Source organism: Equus quagga, chromosome 4, assembly GCF_021613505.1.
Source record: "Equus quagga isolate Etosha38 chromosome 4, UCLA_HA_Equagga_1.0, whole genome shotgun sequence".
In the NCBI taxonomy this organism is placed as follows: Eukaryota; Metazoa; Chordata; class Mammalia; order Perissodactyla; family Equidae; genus Equus; species Equus quagga.
In genome coordinates this window covers 26,228,807-26,250,086 of record NC_060270.1, presented here as the reverse complement: position 1 = coordinate 26,250,086, position 21,280 = coordinate 26,228,807, and the positions used below count along the sequence as shown (strand labels likewise).

Sequence of the window (21,280 nt, the reverse complement as noted above, 5' to 3'; positions counted from 1 at the left end):
AGAGTACTTTCACATTTCTTTGTTCCTCTCTCAGTCCTGTATCATATCATGGTTGAGGGCTGCAATAGTATCTGAAATGGTCTCTCTGCCTTCTCTCTCCCTCTTCCATTCACTCTAAGATACTGCTTCTAGGGGCCAGCCCCGTGGCCAAGTGGTTAAGTGCGTGCTCCGCTTCAGCTGCCCAGGGTTTTCCAGTTTTGGATCCTTGGCACAGACATGGCAATGCTCATCAAGCCATGCTGAGGTGGCATCCCGCATGCCGCAACTAGAAGGACCCACAACTAAGAATATATAACTGTGTACCAGGGGGCTTTGGGGAGAAAAAGGAAAAATAAAATCTTTAAAAATAATGATAATAAAATAAAATCTTTAAAAAAAAGAAAAAAAGATACTGCCTTCTAGACTGATGTAATCTGATCTTGAGTTCTGTGACCCCCTCATTCCTTGTCAAGTGCGGTTTTTATCCCCACTTAAAGCTCTCTGATTTGAGGCCAGCTACATCCATTTACTTCTTATCCTTTTCCCTAGACTGTCTCTCAGTATGCTGTGCCATCTTTGTACTTGTCGCTTCATATCTATCTTCCTATTCAAATCTTGCCCTTTTTATAGTACCTAGCTCAGAGCCCACTTTTCTATAATAGTTGTTTTTTCTTCTTTGGAAATATACCATAGGTTATATTCTCCTTTTACTATTCTTTAGTTTTTATATAACTAAAGTTTGGAAAAGTGTTCAGTTTTTGGAGCCACACAAACTTCCACTTAGCTCATGACTGCTGTTTTCTAACTATGACCTCTGGGTGGTCGCTGTCCTTCACCTCATTTTGCTCACCTGCAAAATTGAGATCATAGCGTGAACCTCATCAAGTTCCCATTTAGATTAAAGTACTCAGCACAGTGCCTACCTGCTTTGTTATTTAATACAAATAAAAACAGCAAGTAGATGTAGATTTAATTTGAATATACAGGTTCCTCCAGCATGCCTAATTTCCATTTGGTTGCAATTCTAGAAGGAAGTCACACACAGAGCGGCAATAATTTGATTTTAAAATTTAAGAAAAAATTGTAACTTATTGCTTTTTTTCTGATTATAAAAGTAGTAAAATCAGTACCATTAGGACTGAGGCACAGCAGCCGAGAAAGGAAGCAATCTGGAAGAACTCCCCACCATACTGAATTGCCATGCTGGTGAAACTCACTGGGAAGCCATTTGTGGGTGTGATGCAGCTTTCACTGGAGGATGAGCAGGGCCACAACTGTAGTGATACCTAGGACTAGATTTAGACAGATGCCTAGGGACCAAAATTTAAGGCGTCACTCACGCTCAGATTTTGTGCCCTACGTGCCTCTCTTGCTTTATTTACCATAGTCTCAGCTTGTGGGAGAGGGATAATGAGTGCCACTGGGTATCCTATGCCACAAGAATAAGCCTTGAGTTGTACACTGAAAGGTGGAAGAAAAGCCTCTTGTTCTTCGAGAGTCCCTCCAGCGCCCTCTACTGACAAAGTTTAACCTTGTGCCAGCTGGTAAGAGAAATGTTCCATTAAGAGAAGCATGGCAGTAAAGAATGAATTGGGAGCTGAATGACATTAAATTGGTAAATGGTTCAACCATCATAATATAACAAGTTTTCCTCTCTTGTTAGATTTTGGCCTTAAAATGGGTACACCACACAAAAACGTTCTGGAATTAGATAAGTTTGAGAGTGACATGTTATCACTGTTTTAGAGATTCATCACACACATTAGTTCTGAGAAATCCTACAGTAGGGAAAACTATTTTACTTTATTTAGTTTGACCATGAAACTTTTCTGTTGGAAGACCTGTTACCATACTTCAGATGTGTAATATTATACAGGATACCATTCTGAAAACATTCCCCCCAAAATTAGAGTTAAGATAAGAATGCCCAGTATCACAATTGTTACTTAGCATGGTTCTGTGGAATTTCCGGCAGTTGCATTAAGAAATAAAAGATTTTAAAGTGTAATTATTGGAAGGAAGAAGACAGTATCACTTGTGGGTGATATGATTGTCACTCAGAAATCCCAAGAAAATAGCTTGAAAGACTATTAGAAGTAATAAGTGAATTCAGTGACATGGTTGGTTAAAAGGTATTAATTAAAATCTCAGTAGTGGGGCCGGCCCAGTGGCGCAGTGATTAAGTTCGCACGTTCTGCTTCTCGGTGGCCCGGGGTTCGCTGGTTCAGATCCTGGGTGTGGACATGGCACCGCTTGGCAAAAGCCATGCTGTGGTAGGCGTCCCACGTATAAAGTAGAAGAAGATGGGCATGGATGTTAGCTCAGGGCCAGCCTTCCCCAGCAAAAAGAGGAAGATTGGCAGTAGTTAGCTCAGGGCTAATCATCCTCAAAAAAAAAAAAAAACAAACAAACAAGAAACTCAGTAGCTTTCTGTAATGCCAGGAATGATAATATGAAAATTATTCTTAGAAAAGGATATTTTTTTGTGATTGACAACAAAATGTATAAAAATACCTAGTAGTAATAAGCTTAAAAAGAAATGTGCAGGACCTGTAAGAGCAAAATCTTCAAACTATATGGAGCCAATTTAGTGGCAAAAGAAGACTTGAATAAGTAGAAAGCCATACTGTGTTCCTGAGTATTGTAAATATGTCAGTTCTTGAAAAATCAATTATAAATGTAATGTAATTCTTTTATCAAAGTAGCCAAGGAAATTAGAACTAGACTTTAGAAAACGGATTTATCAATATGACAGTTCATAAATGGAAGAATGCAGATAGCAAAAAAACACATGGAAAATGTTCATTATCACTAGTAAACTACCAAGTAAGACAAGATTTTTTTTCAAATACTAAATGGTAAAGATTAAAAAGAATAATTTTTAGAGTTGTCAATAATATGGAAAAAGTGGCACCATTATCTTCCTGGGAATGTAAATAAATATAGTCATTCTGGAGGGAATTTTTACAGTATGAATCAAAATTCTTAAGAGTTTGCTTTACTATTTGATACAGCATTTTGTTCTCTAGAAACTTATATCTTTTTTTATTAGAGACTTATATCTTGAGGAAATAATCATGAATGTGTATAGAAGTGTTATCTACACTGTTATGGCAAGGTTATTTATAACAGTGTAACATTAGAAGTAGCTAAAATGATTAGTATGAAATTGATTGGATCAAGTGTGGTACATTAAAAACTAATGAAATAAAAGGATGTAGGGACATGGGATAATATTCACAATGTAGTGTTAATGTATAGTAGAAAGTAGTATATAGAGTATAAGATGTGGTTGCTAGAAGATTGACTCAGTCCACCTTCTAGGCACTTGGTACTACAAAATTGTGAATTACCTCATGTAATGATAGTCTTTTTTTCTTCTTCTTCTTCTTCTTCTTCCCAAAGCCCCTCAGTACATAGTTGTATATTCTAGTTGTAGGTCCTTCTGGTTGTGCTATGTGGGACACTGCCCCAGCGTGGCCTGATGAGCAGTGCCACGTCCACACCTGGGATCTGAACCGGCGAAACCCTGGGCTGCCAAAGCAGAGCACATGAACTTAACCACTTGGCCGTGGGCCAGCCCAGTGATAGTCTTTTGAGTTGCTTAAAAATTTTTGAAACTGAGGCTGACCTGGTGGCATAGCGGTTGGGTTCATGTGCTCTGTTTCAGTAGCCCGGGGTTTGTTGGTTTGGATCCCGAGCTAGTCAAGCCATGCTGTGGCAGGTGTCCCACATATAAAATGGAGGAAGATGGGCATGGATGTTAGCTCAGGGCCAGTCTTCCTCTGCAAAAAGAGGAGGATTGGTGGCGGATGCTCAGGGCTAATCTTTCTCAAAAAAAAAAAAATGGTTGGAATTAAAAATGTTAACTTTTTAAATGTATACATACAAGTAAAAGAAAAGACTAGAGAGATGTAGAATGTTAGTGGTTATCTCTAGGTGGTGGGATAATGGGTGACTTTTATTTCCTTATTTATACTTTATATGTTTCTAAGAATTCTGCAGTGAGCACGTTTATTTTTTCATAATCAGAAAAAAGTATTTAAATAGATAAGATACAAAATGGAAAAGCAAAGTCAGTAATGTAATATGCCACAGATATTAAAATACGTCCATTGAAGCTCACTGGGAACTTTAGCAAAAGCAGTTTGCATATGGTAGGACTGAAAATAAAGAAGCCAAATTGCAACGTAGTAAGTAAATGGGAGATGAGATAGTGACTCCACTCTAGATTAGCATTATCCAACAGAAATAAAATGTGAGCCACATATTAATAATATATTTTATTTAGCCCCATATAGCCAAAATATCTTTACAACATATAATAAATATAATATTATTAATGAATTATTGTACATTGTTACATCTCAATTCAGACTAGCCATATTTCAAGTACTTAATAATCACATGTGGTTAGCGGCTAACACACTGCACAGGGAAAGTTGAGGCTGTCCTATCTATTGAGACAGTAATACCAGACAGAGGATGGCTAGAGGGGAAATGTGAGAATCCTCTGGTCCTTTACAGTCCATTATAGCAACAGGACCCTTTCTACTGCAGCTTATTGCCTCTTAAAAAAATGAAATATTTTCTGTAATTCAAAAGAAATATATGTAAATAATATAAGAAATATATAAATAAATAATAATAAAACTCATACCCTCCACCCTGTTTAAGAAATAAGATATCTTGTGACCTGTGTGCCCCTCAGTTGTATTCTTAGATTGATATTGTTTCTTCTTTTTTTTTCCCCTCTCCTACAGGTTTTGGTAAGAATAGTCTGAGCCGTCGAGGAAGAGTAATACCTGGAAAGAGACGTCCTTATGCAGTTATCACTGGCCTTGCAGCCAGAAAAGCATCTGGAATTCGAAAAGGAATTAGTCCTATGAATCGACCACCTCTAAGTGACAAGGTAGGTTGATGGCTACCCGTGAGTCAGATACCCTTTTCTTTTATTTGTACTAATGTATCTGTGCATGCGCTTGAGAGAGCATTTTATTTGAATATTTTTATTTATTTTTTAGGTAGTACTTTGGGACTTATATAAAAAATTTCGTAACTAAAAATCATTGTCATTCATGAAGAAACCTAAATTTCCACATTCTCAAATATGAAATTTTTTCTTATGGATTCCTGACTTTCCCTGTGTGTGTGTACAATTTTTAACAGGTTATTGAGGTATAAGTTTGTACTATAAAATTCATTTGTTTTAAGCATACGATTCAATGAACTTTAGAAAATTTACAGAGTTGTACAATCATCACAACAATCTAATTTTAGAACACTTCTATCACCCTAAAAAGAAATCTCATGTCCATTCAGTCATACCTTATCATCTGCCTCAGGCAACCACTAATCTACTTTCTGTAGATTTTCCATATATTTGCCTGTTCTGTACATTTCTTGTAAATGGAAATTATACAATAATAAATGGTCTGGCATTTAGCCATGTTTTTCAGGTTCAGGTTCATGTTGTAGCATGGATCAATACTTCATTCCATTTTATTACTGAATAATATTCCATTATATGGATATACCATATTTTGTTTATCCATTCACCAGTTGATGGACATTTTGGTTGTTTCTGCTTTTTGGGTATTGTGAATAATGTTGCTGTGAACATTCACCTGTAAGTCTGTATGGACATAGGTTTTCATTTCTCTTGGGTAGGTACCTATCCCCTAGTTGATATTTTTAATTAGAGTTATAATCATTTACCCACCATAAGTTAGTTACTTTTCAAATTTTAACTTAAGTTTTATTTACATCTCAAGGAGTAATTTTTGGATTGGCTAAAGCATTCCTTAAAATAGTTTCACAAATTGTTTTTCTTCTAATTCTTATGTTTAGTACATCTGAACCACTAAAGAATTTAATGTTCTACTTTTCAATCCCTTTGGTTTCTCTGATTATGAAAGTAATACATACTTGTAAAAAAAAATTCAGGACATTCATTCCTTAAATTATCTTAAATGTGCGTATTCTGGTTAAAAACCACAACTGTCTTAGATCCCTTAACTTTTCAATTCTGCCACCACCAACAGCTGTTCTCTCCTCTAAAACTTTATCATAGAATTTACTGTTTAATTATTAGAAATTAGAAGACATTAATGATATATGGATACTGGAAGGGAGAGTGGGTTTAACTGCTAATTACTTGCTCCAGGAAAAATTTTAAGTTGCCACATGTGGTAGTCTTTTGAGTTGTTTGAAAATATTGAAAATGTTAAATTATAGAATGCTAAGAATGTACTGAATAGATTTTAGAGAGAGTCAACTTAGAATATCTGTCATATAAAAGTTGTGTTTAAGTTCTTACGAGATTCTTCTACTGGACTGTATATCTTTGTCAGTGTCAATTCCGTAACTTTTCCCTTTTAGATTCAGAATTTACCAAAACTGGGCCTATGTTATTTTCTGTAGAACTTTTAACTTAACTCTGATAATACTAAACCATTTAGAACATCTGTGACCTTAAAAAAATGTGTTGTTGCTGCGTGTAAATGGCAGTTATTTTCTACTAACGGGTAGTTTTAATCATTTATCTGATTTTGACAGAAATAAACACCTTATCTCCATACTGTGGAATTCTATTTAGCGATAAAAAAGGAATAAATGTTAATACACAGGATAGCATGGATACATTTCAAAACATTGTGCTAAGCAACAGAGGCCAAATACAAAAGACTATGTACTGTGTGATCCCATTTATTTGAAATTGTAGAAAAAGCTAAGCTATAGTGACAAATCAGTTATGCTTGGAGTGGGAGTCAGGCGAGGTAAGGGAATTGACTACAGAGGGTCACAAGGAAACGTTTTAGGGTGAGGGCACTCTTCTCTATCTTGATTATGGTGTGGTTACATGATTGTATGTAATTATCCAAATTCATCAAACTATAAACTTAAAATTTTATTCTATGTACATAATACCCTAATAAAATTAACATAAAAATGAACTAAATATCTTAATTTCTTTCTCTCAAGGAATATCTTTTTTTTTGGTGAGGAAGATTGTCCCTGAGCTAACATCTGTGCCACTCTTCCTCTATTTTGTATGTGGGAGGCTGCCACAGCGTGACTTGATGAGTGGTGTATAGGTCTGCACCTGGAATCTGAACCTGTGAACCCCCAGGGCCACTGAAGTGGAGTGTGTGAACTTAACCACTAAACCGCCAGGCCAGCCCCAAGGAATAATTTTTTTAATTTATTTTTTTTATTAAGGTTATAAAAGTTAACATCCTTGTGAAATTACAGTTGTACATTATTATTAGTCATGTTGTAGTTACACCACTTCAGCCCTAGTGCCCTCCCCCCACCCCCCTTTCCCCTGGCAACCACCGATCAGTTCTCTTTGTCCATACGTTAACTACCACCTATAAGTGGAGTCATACCGAGTTCGTCTTTCTCTGTCTGGCTTATTTCACTCAACATAATACTCTCAAGGTCTATCCATGTTGTTGTGAATGGGACAACTTTGTCCTTTTTTATGGCTGAGTAGTATTCCATTGTATATATATATATACCACAACTTCTTTATCCAATCATCAGTTGCTGGGCACTTCGGTTGGTTCCATGACTTGGCTATTGTGAATAATGCTGCAGTGAAGATAGGGGTGCATAGAGCTTCTGAAATTGCTGATTTCGGGTTCTTAGGATAGATACCCAGTAGTGGGATGGCTGGGTCGTAAGGTATTTCTATTCTTAACTTTTTGAGGAATCTCCATACTGTTTTCCATAGTGGCTGCACCAGTTTGCATTCCCACCAACAGTGTATGAGGGATCCCTTTTCTCCACAGCCTCTCCAACATTTGTCACTCTTGGTTTTGGATATTTTTGCCATTCTAACAGGTGTAAGGTGATATCTTAGTGTAGTTTTGATTTGCATTTCCCTGATGATTAGTGATGATGAGCACCTTTTCATGTGTCTGTTGACCATCCGTATATCTTCTTTGGACAAATGTCTGTTCATGTCCCCTGCCCATTTTGTAATTGGGTTATTTGATTTTTTATTTTTGAGTTGTGTGAGTTCTTTGTATATTATGGAGATTAACCCTTTGTCGGATAAATAACTTGTGAATATTTTTTCCCAATTAGTGGGCTGTTTTTTTGTTTCAATCCTGTTTTCCCTTGCCTTGAAGAAGCTCTTTAGCCTGATGAAGTTCCATTTGTTTATTCTTTCTATTGTTTGCCTCATGTGAGGGGTTATGGCGTCCGAAAAAATTCTTTTGAAGCTGATGTCAAACAGTGTGCTGCCGATATTCTCTTCTAGAAGACTTATTGTTTCAGGTCTAATCTTTAGGTCTTTGATCCATTTTGAGTTTATTTTAGTAAATGGTGAAAAAGAATGGTTGATTTTCATTCTTTTACATGTGGCTGTCCAGTTTTCCCAGCACCATTTGTTGAAGAGACTTTCTTTCCTCCATTGTAGGCCCTCAGCTCCTTTGTCAAAGATTAGCTGTCCATAGATGTGTGGTTTTATTTCTGGGCTTTCAATTCTGTTCCATTGATCTGTGCATCTGTTTTTGTACCAGTACCATGCTGTTTTGATTACTGTGGCTTTGTAGTGTGTTTTGAAGTCAGGGATTGTGATGCCTTCAGCTTTGTTCTTCTTTCCCAGGATTGCTTTAGCAATTCGGGGTCTTTTGTTGCCCCATATGAATTTTTGGATTCTTTGTTCGATTTCTGTAAAGAATGACATTGGAATTCTGATTGGGATAGCGTTGAATCTGTAGATTGCTTTAGGTAGTATGGACATTTTAACTATGTTTATTCTTCCAATCCATGTGCATGGAATGTCTTTCCATGTCTTTATGTCGTCGTCGATTTCTTTCAAGAAGGTCTTGTAGTTTTCGTTGTATAGATCTTTCACTTCCTTGGTTAAATTTTTCCCAGGGTATTTTATTCTTTTTGTTGCAATCGTGAATGGGATTGAGTTCTTGAGATCTTTTTCTGTTAGTTCATTGTTAGCATATAGAAATGCTACTGATTTATGTATGTTGATTTTATACCCTGCGACTTTGCTGTAGTTGTTGATTGTTTCTAATAGTTTTTGTATGGATTCTTTGGGGTTTTCTATATATAAGATCATGTCGTCTGCAAACAGCGAGAGTTTTACTTCTTCGTTGCCTATTTGGATTCCTTTTATTTCTTTTTCCTGCCTAATAGCTCTGGCCAACACCTCCAGTACTATGTTGAATAGGAGTGGTGAAAGTGGGCACCCTTGTCTTGTTCCTGTTCTGAGAGGGATGGGTTTCAGTTTCTGTCCATTGAGTATGATGTTGGCTGTGGGTTTGTCATATATGGCCTTTATTATGTTGAGGTACTTTCCTTCTGTACCTATTTTATTGAGGGTTTTTATCATAAATGGATGTTGGATCTTGTCGAATGCTTTCTCTGCATCTATTGAGATGATCATGTGGTTTTTGTTTCTCATATTGTTAATGTAGTGAATCACGTTGATTGACTTGCGGATGTTGAACCATCCCTGTGTCCCTGGTATAAATCCCACTTGATCATGGTGTATAATCTTTTTGATATATTGCTGTATTTGGTTTGCCAAAATTTTGTTGAGGATTTTTGCGTCTATATTCATCAGTGATATTGGCCTGTAGTTTTCCTTCTTTGTGTTGTCCTTGTCAGGTTTGGGGATCAGGGTGATGGTGGCTTCATAGAATGTATTAGGGAGTGCTCCATCTTCCTCTATTTTCTGGAACAGTTTGCAAAGGATAGGTATTAAATCTTCTTTGAATGTTTGGTAGAATTCTCCAGAGAAGCCGTCTAGTCCTGGACTCTTATTTTTGGGGAGGTTTTTGATTACTCTTTCTATTTTTTTACTTGTGATTGGTCTATTCAGATTCTCTATTTCTTCCCAAGGAATAATTTTTTTAGTCAAAATTATTATGAAAGAAAAACATTCCTAGGCATACTTTTTAGAACACATTTATACACACATATAAATTCTAGAGCCATGGAACATAAATTCACCATATATTAATGGGTATTATAGTTGTATTCCATGTATTCATCATTTAACTAATGTTGACTGAGTACCCACTGTATGCTAGATGCAAGGGATTCTGCAGTGAATCAATAGAAAATCATATGATTACAATATGGCAAGTATTTTGAAGGAAAATAATCTGACAACAGCATCAAAGAACGAGCTTTCATGTTAACCTATAAATGGTCCTTGATGTTATTAAAGACAAAAATACAGACCTTGGAATGGGCCATTAATCTGATTTTGTAGCATTTCTCCTGTGCTCTTGATATTCTTTATCCCTGTTTTTACATTTACTTCTTTTCCAAATATTTATGAAAATGAAGATTTTTATAATTTTTTAGTTGTAAATTTAAATTTATTTATTTTTGTTTTGTTTTGTGGGGTTTTTTTGAGGAAGATTAGCCCGAGCTAACATCTGCTGCCAATTTTCCTCTTTTTGCTGAGGAAGACTGGCCCTGAGCTAACATCCATGTCCATCTTCCTCTACTTTATATGTGGGACGCCTACCACAGCATGGCTTGCCAAGCGGTGCCATGTCCGCACCCAGGAGCTGAACCAGTGAACCCTGGGCCACCGAAGTGGAACATGCACACTTAACTGTTGTGCCTCTGGGCCGGCCCAGATTTTTATAATTTTTGCGTTTTATAGTCAGTCAGTATTTGTGAAATATTTCTCATATGCTTAAAATATAAGGGAATCCAGATTAAGTATAAGATATATGGTCCATATTGTCAAGGACTTTTGAAAAGTCTTTATGGAAAATATGGAAACCTAAATTGGGCTTTAATGATAGATTGAACTTACATATGTGGAGGGAGAAAAGGTGGACATTTCATGTGCTTGTTTCTATGATATTAAATTTTCTTTTCCTTTTTTTCTCTGTAGCCATTTCTACTCAGGCCTCTTTGTTATCACGACCTCCTCTTTTTTCTTTCTCACATATTTTTATTTTTTGTACCTTGGCCCTCTTATCCCTTCACTTGGTATCAAAATCACGTTTATATAAATGATCCCCTGATTTACATCTCTGGCTCTCTGATTCTTCTCTTGAGCTCCAGAGGCATGTTTCCCCATCACCCGTGCATCTCCCAGAGCACCTCAAAAAAATAAAAATTTATTTTTCTGTTTGAATTCTCCTTTTGAGGCAAGAATTTTAAGTATGATGTGGTTGTTGTCTTTTTAGTCACTTAACACTGGAAACATTCAAGTCACTTAATCTCTGTTTCTCTAACCTATACATCTCAGCAGTCCGTGTCCATTCTGCCTCAGGAATGTTTATTGTAGGAGGATATATGTCAAAAAGCAATCTGATTAACATAGTTTCTTGCCTTCTGAAAGAATATAGAACGATATTTTCCAGCATTAAAAAGGAAGACAAACCTTCTGAGACAAAATGAAGTGCAGAGAAAACCGGTTGCAGTTCTCAAGAGACCTAACCAGTTAAATAGAAAGTAAGTACTCAAATATAAGACAATAATAAAGACAATAATATGTTATCCTGCATTTAAAAAGATACATTTCTCACACTACATATTCAAAGGGATGGATTTGCAGTGATTCTTGTAGTTATTTGGTCATTTTCAAGACATATTTGGAATGTCTCAATATCCAACATGAAAGCATTCAGTAATAGCTTCCTTATTTTTTAGACCCAGTGTTATTGATGAATTTAACTAATTATAAATTTTTTAAAAAAACTTCACTCTACTTCTTTACCTCTCTTGACATATAGAATAAAATTGCAATGACATATAGAATAAAATTGCAAAAGGTGATTATTTTGGTAAAAACACCTCAGCCAGAATTATTCATAATTGGGAATCCTGAAAGCTGAGTTTGTTATTCAGTCTCGGTGGCTCTTAATAGAACAATATGTGTTATTTGTGGAAAAGGCCAACTAGAAAGAATTCTGTGTAAATGCTTATTAAGCTGAAATTATTTTTATATTAAATTGAAAGGCATAACAAAAACTTAAAAATTATGACCTATTGTGGCGTTCTGTTCTCTGTATGGATAAAGTGGGCAGAAAGGAAATTGACAAGCTATGAAGTTTCCTTATTTCAGTTTCAAGTACCATTTATTAATTTCTTATAGAAGATAATTCAAAACAAAAAAGCCCTGAAATGAAGTCTTGGTATAAATGCAATGGCTGGAATTGCAGTTTTGCTTTAAAACCATTGTCTCTTTTTTTTGGAATCACTTAGTGGTACCTTTTGGAAAAAGGGAACTTCTCAAATAATAACTTGTTAATTACATGAGCCATTAATGAGCCCATCTTAATTTGGCTACCACGGAAATTTAGCATTTGAGCCTCTATAAGATTGGAGGTAAGATTAGCTAACCTGTTAAGCACTCAATTATAAAAATAAATAAAAATGAAAATTTTTTTTCTCGTATTTTACCAACTTCCTATAGAAACTAGAAAGGAATTAGTGAAGGTCAAGTCAAACATATTTAAGAGTATGTTGTTCTGTGCATGAAAGAGGAAGCAGCGGAAGAGAGTAAGTCTGTCTGTGTTTTTTATTAATACATAAAGGTTTCTGAGTGAGGAAGGAAGAGAAAACTGGACATGTTATTTTCAAGGTTTTCTCTGTTTTTGGTTTTCAGTAGTTCAACTATGATGTGCCTAGATGTGATCTTTGTACTAATCCTGTAAATCTGTTCATTTATGTTTTTCACCAAATTTAGGATTAAAAATGTTAAAATGTCTTCAGAGGAGTTGTTTTATGTTAGAATATTAGAGAGCTGAATATTTGCAAGATACATTAATACAAAATTAACCAGGTTGTTATGTAATATGCTGCAGAGGGAGATATTTGTAAATCAAATCTTTGTGTAAATAAGAAAATAATTTAGAGTCTTTATGTTTAGTGTACCTCAAGTTTTCAGCCTATGAATTTAACTGTTTTTGCTTATTTTTTCTCAAGATGTTTCAGAGTTAAGTGGCTCAGGCTATTCATGATATATGTGTTTTTGTTGCAGAAATAATATTCCAGCCAATTTTACTAGGAGTGGAAATAAATTAAGTCATCAGAAAGACACTCGCCAGGCAACTTTTCTTTTCAGAAGAGGCCTGAAGGTATGAAAAACTCTTGGTAGTGTTTTCTTTGTACCCGAACAAAGGATCCTCAACATCCACCTTTAGTAATTCTCAATCGTAGGCATGGCCCGTGGTTGAGGTGTAGGGGTTGGGTCTGGGATTTGGAGAACATGACATTAGATTCGTTCTTTTTTTTTTTTTTTCCTATTTTCTTTTTTGTTGTCCTCAATAGCAACATCTTATAAGAATTTAATGTTATTTAGGAATAAACTTGTTTTTATCACTTGTTCTCATATAGGAACCCCAACAAAGACGTGTTGCCAGAATAAGCACATGCCCCTCTCCTGCATTCATACATATACCATACTGGGTTATAAGGTTACAGAGCAGGATAGCTCTTTGGATTCAAATCCTCTGCTTTCTGTGGGATCTACTGCTTTTTTTTTCCCTTCAGGTTCAGGCCCAGTTGAACACAGAACAACTGCTAGACGATGTAGTAGCAAAGAGAACTCGTCAGTAAGTTTCAATTTGTTTTTCAAGATGTCATTTCAAAACTCCCAGAATATTAGTGACCCGAATTACTATATGCCCCAATCCAAAAGAAATTAAATGAATAAATTAACTGTTGAGCCTGAAATAAATAAATCTTATTTTGTTTTTTCCCAAAAACCTTTTTTTATTTTTTATTTTTTTATTTTATTAATTTTATTTTTCCTTTTTCTCCCAAAGCCCCCTGGTACATAGTTGTGTGTTTTTAGTTGTGAATCCTTCTAGTTGTGGTATGTGGGATGCCACCTCAGCATGGCTTGATGAGCGGTGCCAGGTCCTCGCCCAGGATTCAAACCGGTGAAACCCTGGGCCACCAAAGCAGAGCACTCGAACTTAACTACTCAGCCATGGGACTGGCCCCCCCCAAAAACCTTTTAAATTTTCACATCAGTATTTTAACAGTTTTGGCACGAAATACATTCTGTTTTTAGGGGGTTTTTTTTACATTTTTTTCCATTTTATTAAAACAGCTCTTTATTTTCTGTAGCTGCTTTTATACAAATGAATGTATTAGAGAATAAATAGAGGAAAATCCAATAGAGCTTTTAGAAAATTTGTAAACCTTTAAAAACAATAAGATGTTTCTCCTTTTCACATTTTTTCCCCTTACACCTATAAAGGTTTTTAAAAATATATTTTTGTGTGTTAGAATTGCACTTCCCAAGTGTGTGAGTTGTAGCATTCTAATTCCATCAATATGATCAGCTTTGGAGATTAAACCATATAAAATTATGGCTGCTTTTTGGAAAATAAAACATGATCATGGTCCAGATATGATTCCAACTAAAATAGGGCATGATTTTGAGCAATCAAAGTGTAAGAAAGGAAACTATTTGAATTTAATGCTGGCAGTATTCTTTTGCACAAGAGTCATGACATTGGAAATCATAAAGAAGTGATAATCATAGTCTATTTGCTTCTGCAATGAAAATTTTTTACATAATTGTAATAATATAAATGCTTTTTATTTGTTTTGAGAATCAACCTATAGAACATAGCACAAAATACTTAATTTGGTAACAGAATATAATGTAAATGTTGGATTTTGACTAACATAAATATAAGAGTAGAGCTGATAAAAGGTGGGAGGTACAAAGTGGGAGAAGAGATGGAAGAAAGGAATGGAGGTACTACTGTCCTTTCATAGAAAGTGAGTAGGGGATGGTGTCAAGAGACACTACTGAAAGAAAGAGATTTAAGTATATTTAAAGTTATAATGGAAGTAAAATAGTGATATAGTCATCAAAACGGTTAGGAGTAGGTAGGGAAACTAGACGATAGTGTGATGAGCTAAATCCTCATCATAGCAAGATATTATATAAGCATCTTGTTTAGCAAACTGGAGGTAGTGAGCGAGCAGTAAAAACAGGCAAGGTTAGAATTGCTCCCTCTGGGAAGCAGGAAGGCGGAGAATGGTGGGGTGAAGGACTGTTGCTTTCATTAGAAGCCTTTCTGTGTTGACTTTTTTTTAGTGTGCATATATTTGTTACACTGAAAAATATTAAATAAATTCAGGTGTCCAGTTCCTACATCCAAGATGGTGATTAATTATATCATGGTGGGCCCCAGGTATCTATATTTCTTAAAAGCTAAGAAAAAATAATGGCTATGTTAAAATGTATGTTTATATGTAGAATACATTATAGGGTTTATAAACTTATATTTTAATGAAGTTTTGGTTTTTTGAAACTAGATGGCGGACTTCCACTACAAATGGAGGAATTTTGACTGTATCCATTGACAATCCTGGAGCAGTGCAGTGCCCAGTGTAAGTCTTTATTGTGCAAAAAGTATAACTTCTCATTATGTAAGATGATAGAATAGTGTTGGTCTTCTGCTCAGAGTATGATCCAAGTTAGAATAAACTGAGACAAGAATAAAAGTACAGTCATGCATCGCATAACAATGTTTCAGTCAATATTGGACTGCGTATACAACAGTGATCCCACAAATTAGTACCACATGGCCTAGATGTGGAGTAGGCTATACCATGTAGGTTTATGTAAGTAGGCTCTGTGATGTTCATGTAATGATGTGTTTCTCAGAACATATTCTGGTCGTTATGCAATGCAAGACTCTAATACTTGTGGTACAAAATGGAAATAGTATAGTATAAAGTTAAGAGTAAAAGCTTTCTTGATTCCTAGTTCTGCAGCCCCAAAGTAACCACATTTAACAATTTTGTGTTTTTATTTTAAAAATTTGGTGCTTGTATAACAAATAAATGTACATCTATTTTTATGTATACCTTCTTCCCCTTCCCCCAGTATATTTTTGACATCTTTACTTTTCGGTACATATAGATCTACCTTCTTTTTAAAGGCTTCATAGTGCATTCTTTCACCTAGATGACCTTAATTTAGTTAATCATTCCATTATATTTATTGCATTATAAACTTTCTAAGTTTATGGAGTTTGTCATCTAGCCAGACATTTTAATGATTGAAATGAAAAAACATGTGATGAGTCTCTAGAAGATCAAGACTTGGAGATCACAGTCATTCCAAATTGTTGAAAAGTTTATGGTTCTACTTAAAGAGGTGTCCTGTGAACGATTATAAATTTTAGTCTCTAGATTAGTCAGTCAAGAACCAGATACTTTTCTTGAGAGCACAAATAAAGTAGCCCTAATACATTTGAACATGTGTACATGTCAAGATGTTTTATGTACCAAATGATTTATTTCTCTTATTTTGATTGTTAAGCTGATCTGATTTCATTTTTATATTTTTCTAATAGAACCCAGAAACCACGATTAACTCGTACTGCTGTACCCTCATTCTTGACAAAACGGGAGCAATCTGATATAAAAAAAGTTCCTAAAGGTGTCCCTTTACAATTTGACATAAATAGTGTTGGAAAACAGGTAAACTTTTTTCCTGTATTTCTTTGGACCATTTATGGTTAATATTCTAATTAACAAATGTATAACAAATTAAATAGGATGTCCTAAGTCTCCTCAACCCTAGGAGACCATTGATCTGTCTACTTTCTGTCTCTGTGGATTTGCCTGTTTTGGACATTTCATATTAATGGGATCATATACTATGTGATCTTTTTTGACTGGCTTCTTTCACTTAGCATAGTGTTTTCAAGGTTCATCCATACTGTGTTAATATTTCCATTTTTTTAATTGCTGAATAATGTTTCATTAAATGGATATATACTGTATTTTATATATTCATTTATCAGTTAATGGATATTTGGATGGTTTTCATTCTTGAGCTATTGTGCATAATGCTCCTTTGAACATTCACGTACAAGTTTTTGTGTATGTGTTTTCCTTTCTCCTTGGTAAATACCTACCAGTGAAATTGCTAGGTCGTATCATAACTCTGTTTAACCTTTTGAGGAACTGCCAGACTGTTCTCCAAAGAAGTGACTGCACTATTTTACATTCCTACCAGCATGTATAAGAGTTCTAAATGTTTCCATGTCCTCCCCAACACTTGTTATTATCTTTCATTTGATTATAGCCATCCAAGTGTGTGTGAAGTGGTATATTTCACCATGGTTTTGACAGTTTTGTGTTAACCTTGTATCTTATGTCTTGCTAAAATTCATTTATTACTTTTAGTAATTTTGTAGATTCCTTAGGATTTTCTATGTGAACAATCATGTCATTCTCCAAATTACTTTCTAATCTTTAAATCTGTTCTTGTTCTTTATTATAATGGCTAGGATTGACTTTCAGTACAATGTTCAATAGAAGTGGGAGAGCATGTATCCTTGCCTTGTTCCCAGGCTAAAGGAGAAAGTATTAAATGTTTTACCATTGAGTATGATGTTACCATTAGGTTTTTAGTAGAGTCTCTTTATCAGATTGAGGGAGTTTCCTTTTATTTGTAATTTGCTAAGAACTTTTATCATGAATGGGTGTTGGATTTTGTCACATGCTTTTTTTGTATCCACTGACATAAGAATCTGTGGAATTCAAGATATGAAGTATGGACAGAAATTTGACCAAATTGATTTTGCTTATTTTTATTTTATTTTGTCACTGTTGTTACTTTCCTTTCAGAAATTGGGTATAATTTGTGTGCTTTCTGTTGTTAATCAAAAACCATATTTTGATATGAATTTCTGTGATGAACTTACAGAAATTCAAGGAAATTTGTTTCAAAATATTCACAAGTCTAAATAACTCTTTTATCAAAGGCATTGCTACAGTTGGTGGCAGTGTTTGCAGAGCCTAAAAATAATTCAGATAGAGAAATCTTTGGATGTATGACTTATAGGCATTATAGGATATGTGTTTTATATAGTGTATAGTGTAGGCATTATAATGGCTAGGAGATAGGGATTCTGAGTCAGACTACCTGGTATAAATTCTGGAGCTGCAAGTAGGCAAGTTAACTAACTTTGGCAAACTTCACTAAATTTACCTATTTCGTACGGTTTTTCTTAAAATTAAATGAGTTCATACACATAAATATTCAGGAAATGTTGGCTGTTGTTACTGTGAATACTATTATGATTGCATTATTGTTCCAAAGAAAATATGGCTTGTAGTCAAGTAGTTTAATTTTTTGTTTTGTTTTGTTTTCTCTAGACAGGGATGACTTTGAACGAGCGATTTGGGATCCTGAAGGAACAAAGAGCCACTCTCACGTTCAACAAAGGAGGAAGCCGCTTTGTAACTGTGGGATAGATCCCATGTCAAAGGGACATTGGAGTGATGACTCTGTTTTAAAAGTTGAATTGCTTGAAGAGTTCGTCACAGGAATTCAAGAAACTTTATTTCAAAATATTCACAAGGCTAAATAACTCCTATTTTTATTTTTGAAGTTTTTTTTTTTTTTTTAATGTATAAATAATGCCCTGGAAGAATAACAGGGAATATACCTATCTGTTCTTAAAGATTTCATGGTTGGCTCAGACAGAACAATTCTCTATTTGACTTCTTTGGTTCCTCATGCAGCAGAAAGAAGACAGAGAGATAGAAATTGATTATTTTTATGATAGTGGTATTTAGGATCTCATTGCCTTTGCCCATTTTTTACACTTTGCCATGGTAAATCTTGATCTTCAGAAATATTAATAGGTCCCTTTGTTGCTGTCACTTATCTTTTATAGTGTTGATGTAATAAGTGTGGTTGACTTTTCTTCCTTAGAGGTGTAAAAAAATTTATTAGAATTGCAGTTTTGGGTTTTAAGGTTTATGGGAATATCTAGAACTTGGTTCATTTTTCAGGTAACATTAGGTTAATCCTCCAGAGTTGTAAATCTTTAATACTGAACTTTTAACAAGAAATGTGACTCTAGGCGTTAGTCTCAGTTTAAAATGTTGGTGTGTAAAAGGCTATAAATGTGTTTACAAAGTTATTTGATAGAGCATTGGAGGAGAAGGTCTGATGTAAAAGCTGACAATTTGTGTTTAGTAAATGAAGAAAGTATGAGAGGGAGTAGCAGGTTGAATACAGGTAACTGAGGTGAAAAACTTTGAAACACAGGTTATAAGTATACTGTTTGGATTTAGTGTAGTCTTAAATCTAGTGTCCACAGAATTCTTCAAATAATATTTAGAAGAATTATAATTATTAAAATGGATTGAGCCCCTTAGATATTTTGATAGTAAAATTAATAGCCATAAAGTCCTAGACTTTCTTATTTGAAAAGTTAAGTTTTATATTTGAGCTTGCTAAGTTAAACAATATACAGCTCCAAAAATGAAAATATGCTTGTACACATCACAAAGAAAAAAACTGCAAAATGATGATAGAGTTACATTGTAACATTGTTTTGTCCCTTTCACTCTGATTTCTTGTATAAAATTCAGGCATTTATGATGAGAAAAGGGTTTTCCCCCCCCACACTCTGGAGTGGTAGGAGGAGTTAGTCTGTTGTGCCAAGTTAGTGTTGAGTCCTCAGATGGTTGTATACTATAAGTTATGGTATAATGCCAAAATGCAGCAAAATATTCCAGTTACAAGTTTGGTCATTTTGAAGCTTAACCTTTTGGTTTGCTATAATGTTAAAACCTCTAAATAGCTGTTAGTTTCCCTAGAGTGTATTATTAGTGTTGATTTTCCCTGTAAAAAAAAAACAAAGCATTAAGTTATCACTCCTGCCTGCCTTGCATTGTATGCTAGACTTTATTGTTGTCTCTCTTCCTCCTTGGGTTACTTGGTTTATGCTAGCCACGGAAAGCTATCAATAACAGTTTCATGCTTATACCAAAGAATTAAATCTGATCCTTAATATCTGGTATTTTGCCAGTCAGTCTACTGATAAGGGATTATTGGAAGCCAGTCATACAATTTGAAAATAAACTCTAGTCTCTCCTTAGCCCAAGGACTCATTGCGAAACTTTTTTGCAAGTATAAATGCTTAGATTTGATCCATGAACAATAAGTTTTAGACTGGTTTAGAATTACTGGTAGCTTATTTTAAAGCAAAGGAAAAACAACTGAGCACGAGTTTGCTGTCTTTAGAACAGTTTGTGAAAATATGGTATAAAGTTTTCATTTTCTTATTTTAAATATTATTGTATAGAGCTATTATTAATGCCTTTTTTTGAAAACTTTAAAAATTGCCCCAAATATTGACATTAAGTGCATCAAACAACAGAGTGTCTTTGGTATATTAAACTTTTGCTCTTCATGCATCTGTCATTTCATTTTCTTTTTAAATATAAAATTTTGCCTTTGTTACAACTAAATTAAAATTCTTGAGTGCTAACATGTTGTATATAGACAAAAGAATATGCTTTGTTGGAGGAAAATTTCCTTTCTTGGAATGTGGTTGTAGTCATCCTTTTTCAGTTCTTAAAGTTTTTTTTTAAAAACAGGATGCAACTTAAAATTTCCTTTGCATCAAGGTGTATGCAAAACATTGATGCAGTGCATCACAAAATGAACGTTTGTATTTAAAGAGGAGATGCTTTACACTGTACTTTTTGGTGTTTTTTGGAAAAGTTACATTTAGATCTATTCTGAAGCTGTCCATTTTTAACAAATAAAATGTTACAGGTCTCACATGATTTATTCTTAGCTATAAAGATTGAGTTGTGGTTTATAGATTGTTCTATGTTACAAAGAACTTTGTGGTGATATATTTACAACTTTTAGAGTTTGCCAACCTACCTACCAGCCAAGTTGGTAAATCACTCTAGACTCATATTGACATCCTTCCAACTGCCTTTTGACCATTTCATTCAGATTTACTTAGAATGCAGAATATTAGGTTAAATGAGCCTTTAGAGATCATCCAGTTCAAGTCCTCTTTTTACATCCTAGTTAAGTGAAATTCAACTTTTCAAGACTTGTTTGTGGCAGTCACTTTTTGAGCTCAGATCTTTTAATTCTCAGTTCGTAATAAACTGCCCTTGTCAATTGAACACCCACAGAAAGTAGTAGAGTAGTGTGTGGCTTGTCAGATATCTAAGAAGTGGTAATAGCCATGCTTTGGCATTTGTAGCGTGGTAAGTAAATCTACTCTACCAGTGATGATTATGAGACTTTGTTACTTTGGTATTATGTAGACCCATTAGAAAAAGACCAGTCTTCCTAATCAGACGTTATGTATTTTTTTTAATAGGCATAAACTTTTAAATTTTAATTTTAAATAAATCATAAAATACTAAGTATGAGGAAACTTATAGGCTTCATTGCCCAATTGTTATTTTTTGTTAGAATAAATATATATGTCATATTTTCCTGTCAATAGCTTTATAATTCACATAACATACAGTGTCAGGGTAATTTTGT

General features: G+C 34.6%; 1 protein-coding gene across 1 annotated transcript in view; it reads left to right on the top strand.

Moving 5' to 3' along the window:
• FYTTD1 (forty-two-three domain containing 1) overlaps window positions 1–20,174 on the top strand; it is a 28,476-nt gene extending 8,302 nt beyond the window's left edge. Inside the window, exons 3-9 of the mRNA XM_046658939.1 lie at window positions 4,743–4,891; window positions 11,321–11,433; window positions 12,965–13,061; window positions 13,477–13,538; window positions 15,265–15,339; window positions 16,311–16,437; window positions 18,124–20,174. Of these exons, the coding sequence (XP_046514895.1) occupies window positions 4,743–4,891; window positions 11,321–11,433; window positions 12,965–13,061; window positions 13,477–13,538; window positions 15,265–15,339; window positions 16,311–16,437; window positions 18,124–18,222 (722 nt within the window). The 3' untranslated portion in view covers window positions 18,223–20,174. The remainder of the gene's footprint in view (window positions 1–4,742; window positions 4,892–11,320; window positions 11,434–12,964; window positions 13,062–13,476; window positions 13,539–15,264; window positions 15,340–16,310; window positions 16,438–18,123) is intronic.
• The last annotated feature ends 1,106 nt before the right edge of the window (window positions 20,175–21,280 follow it).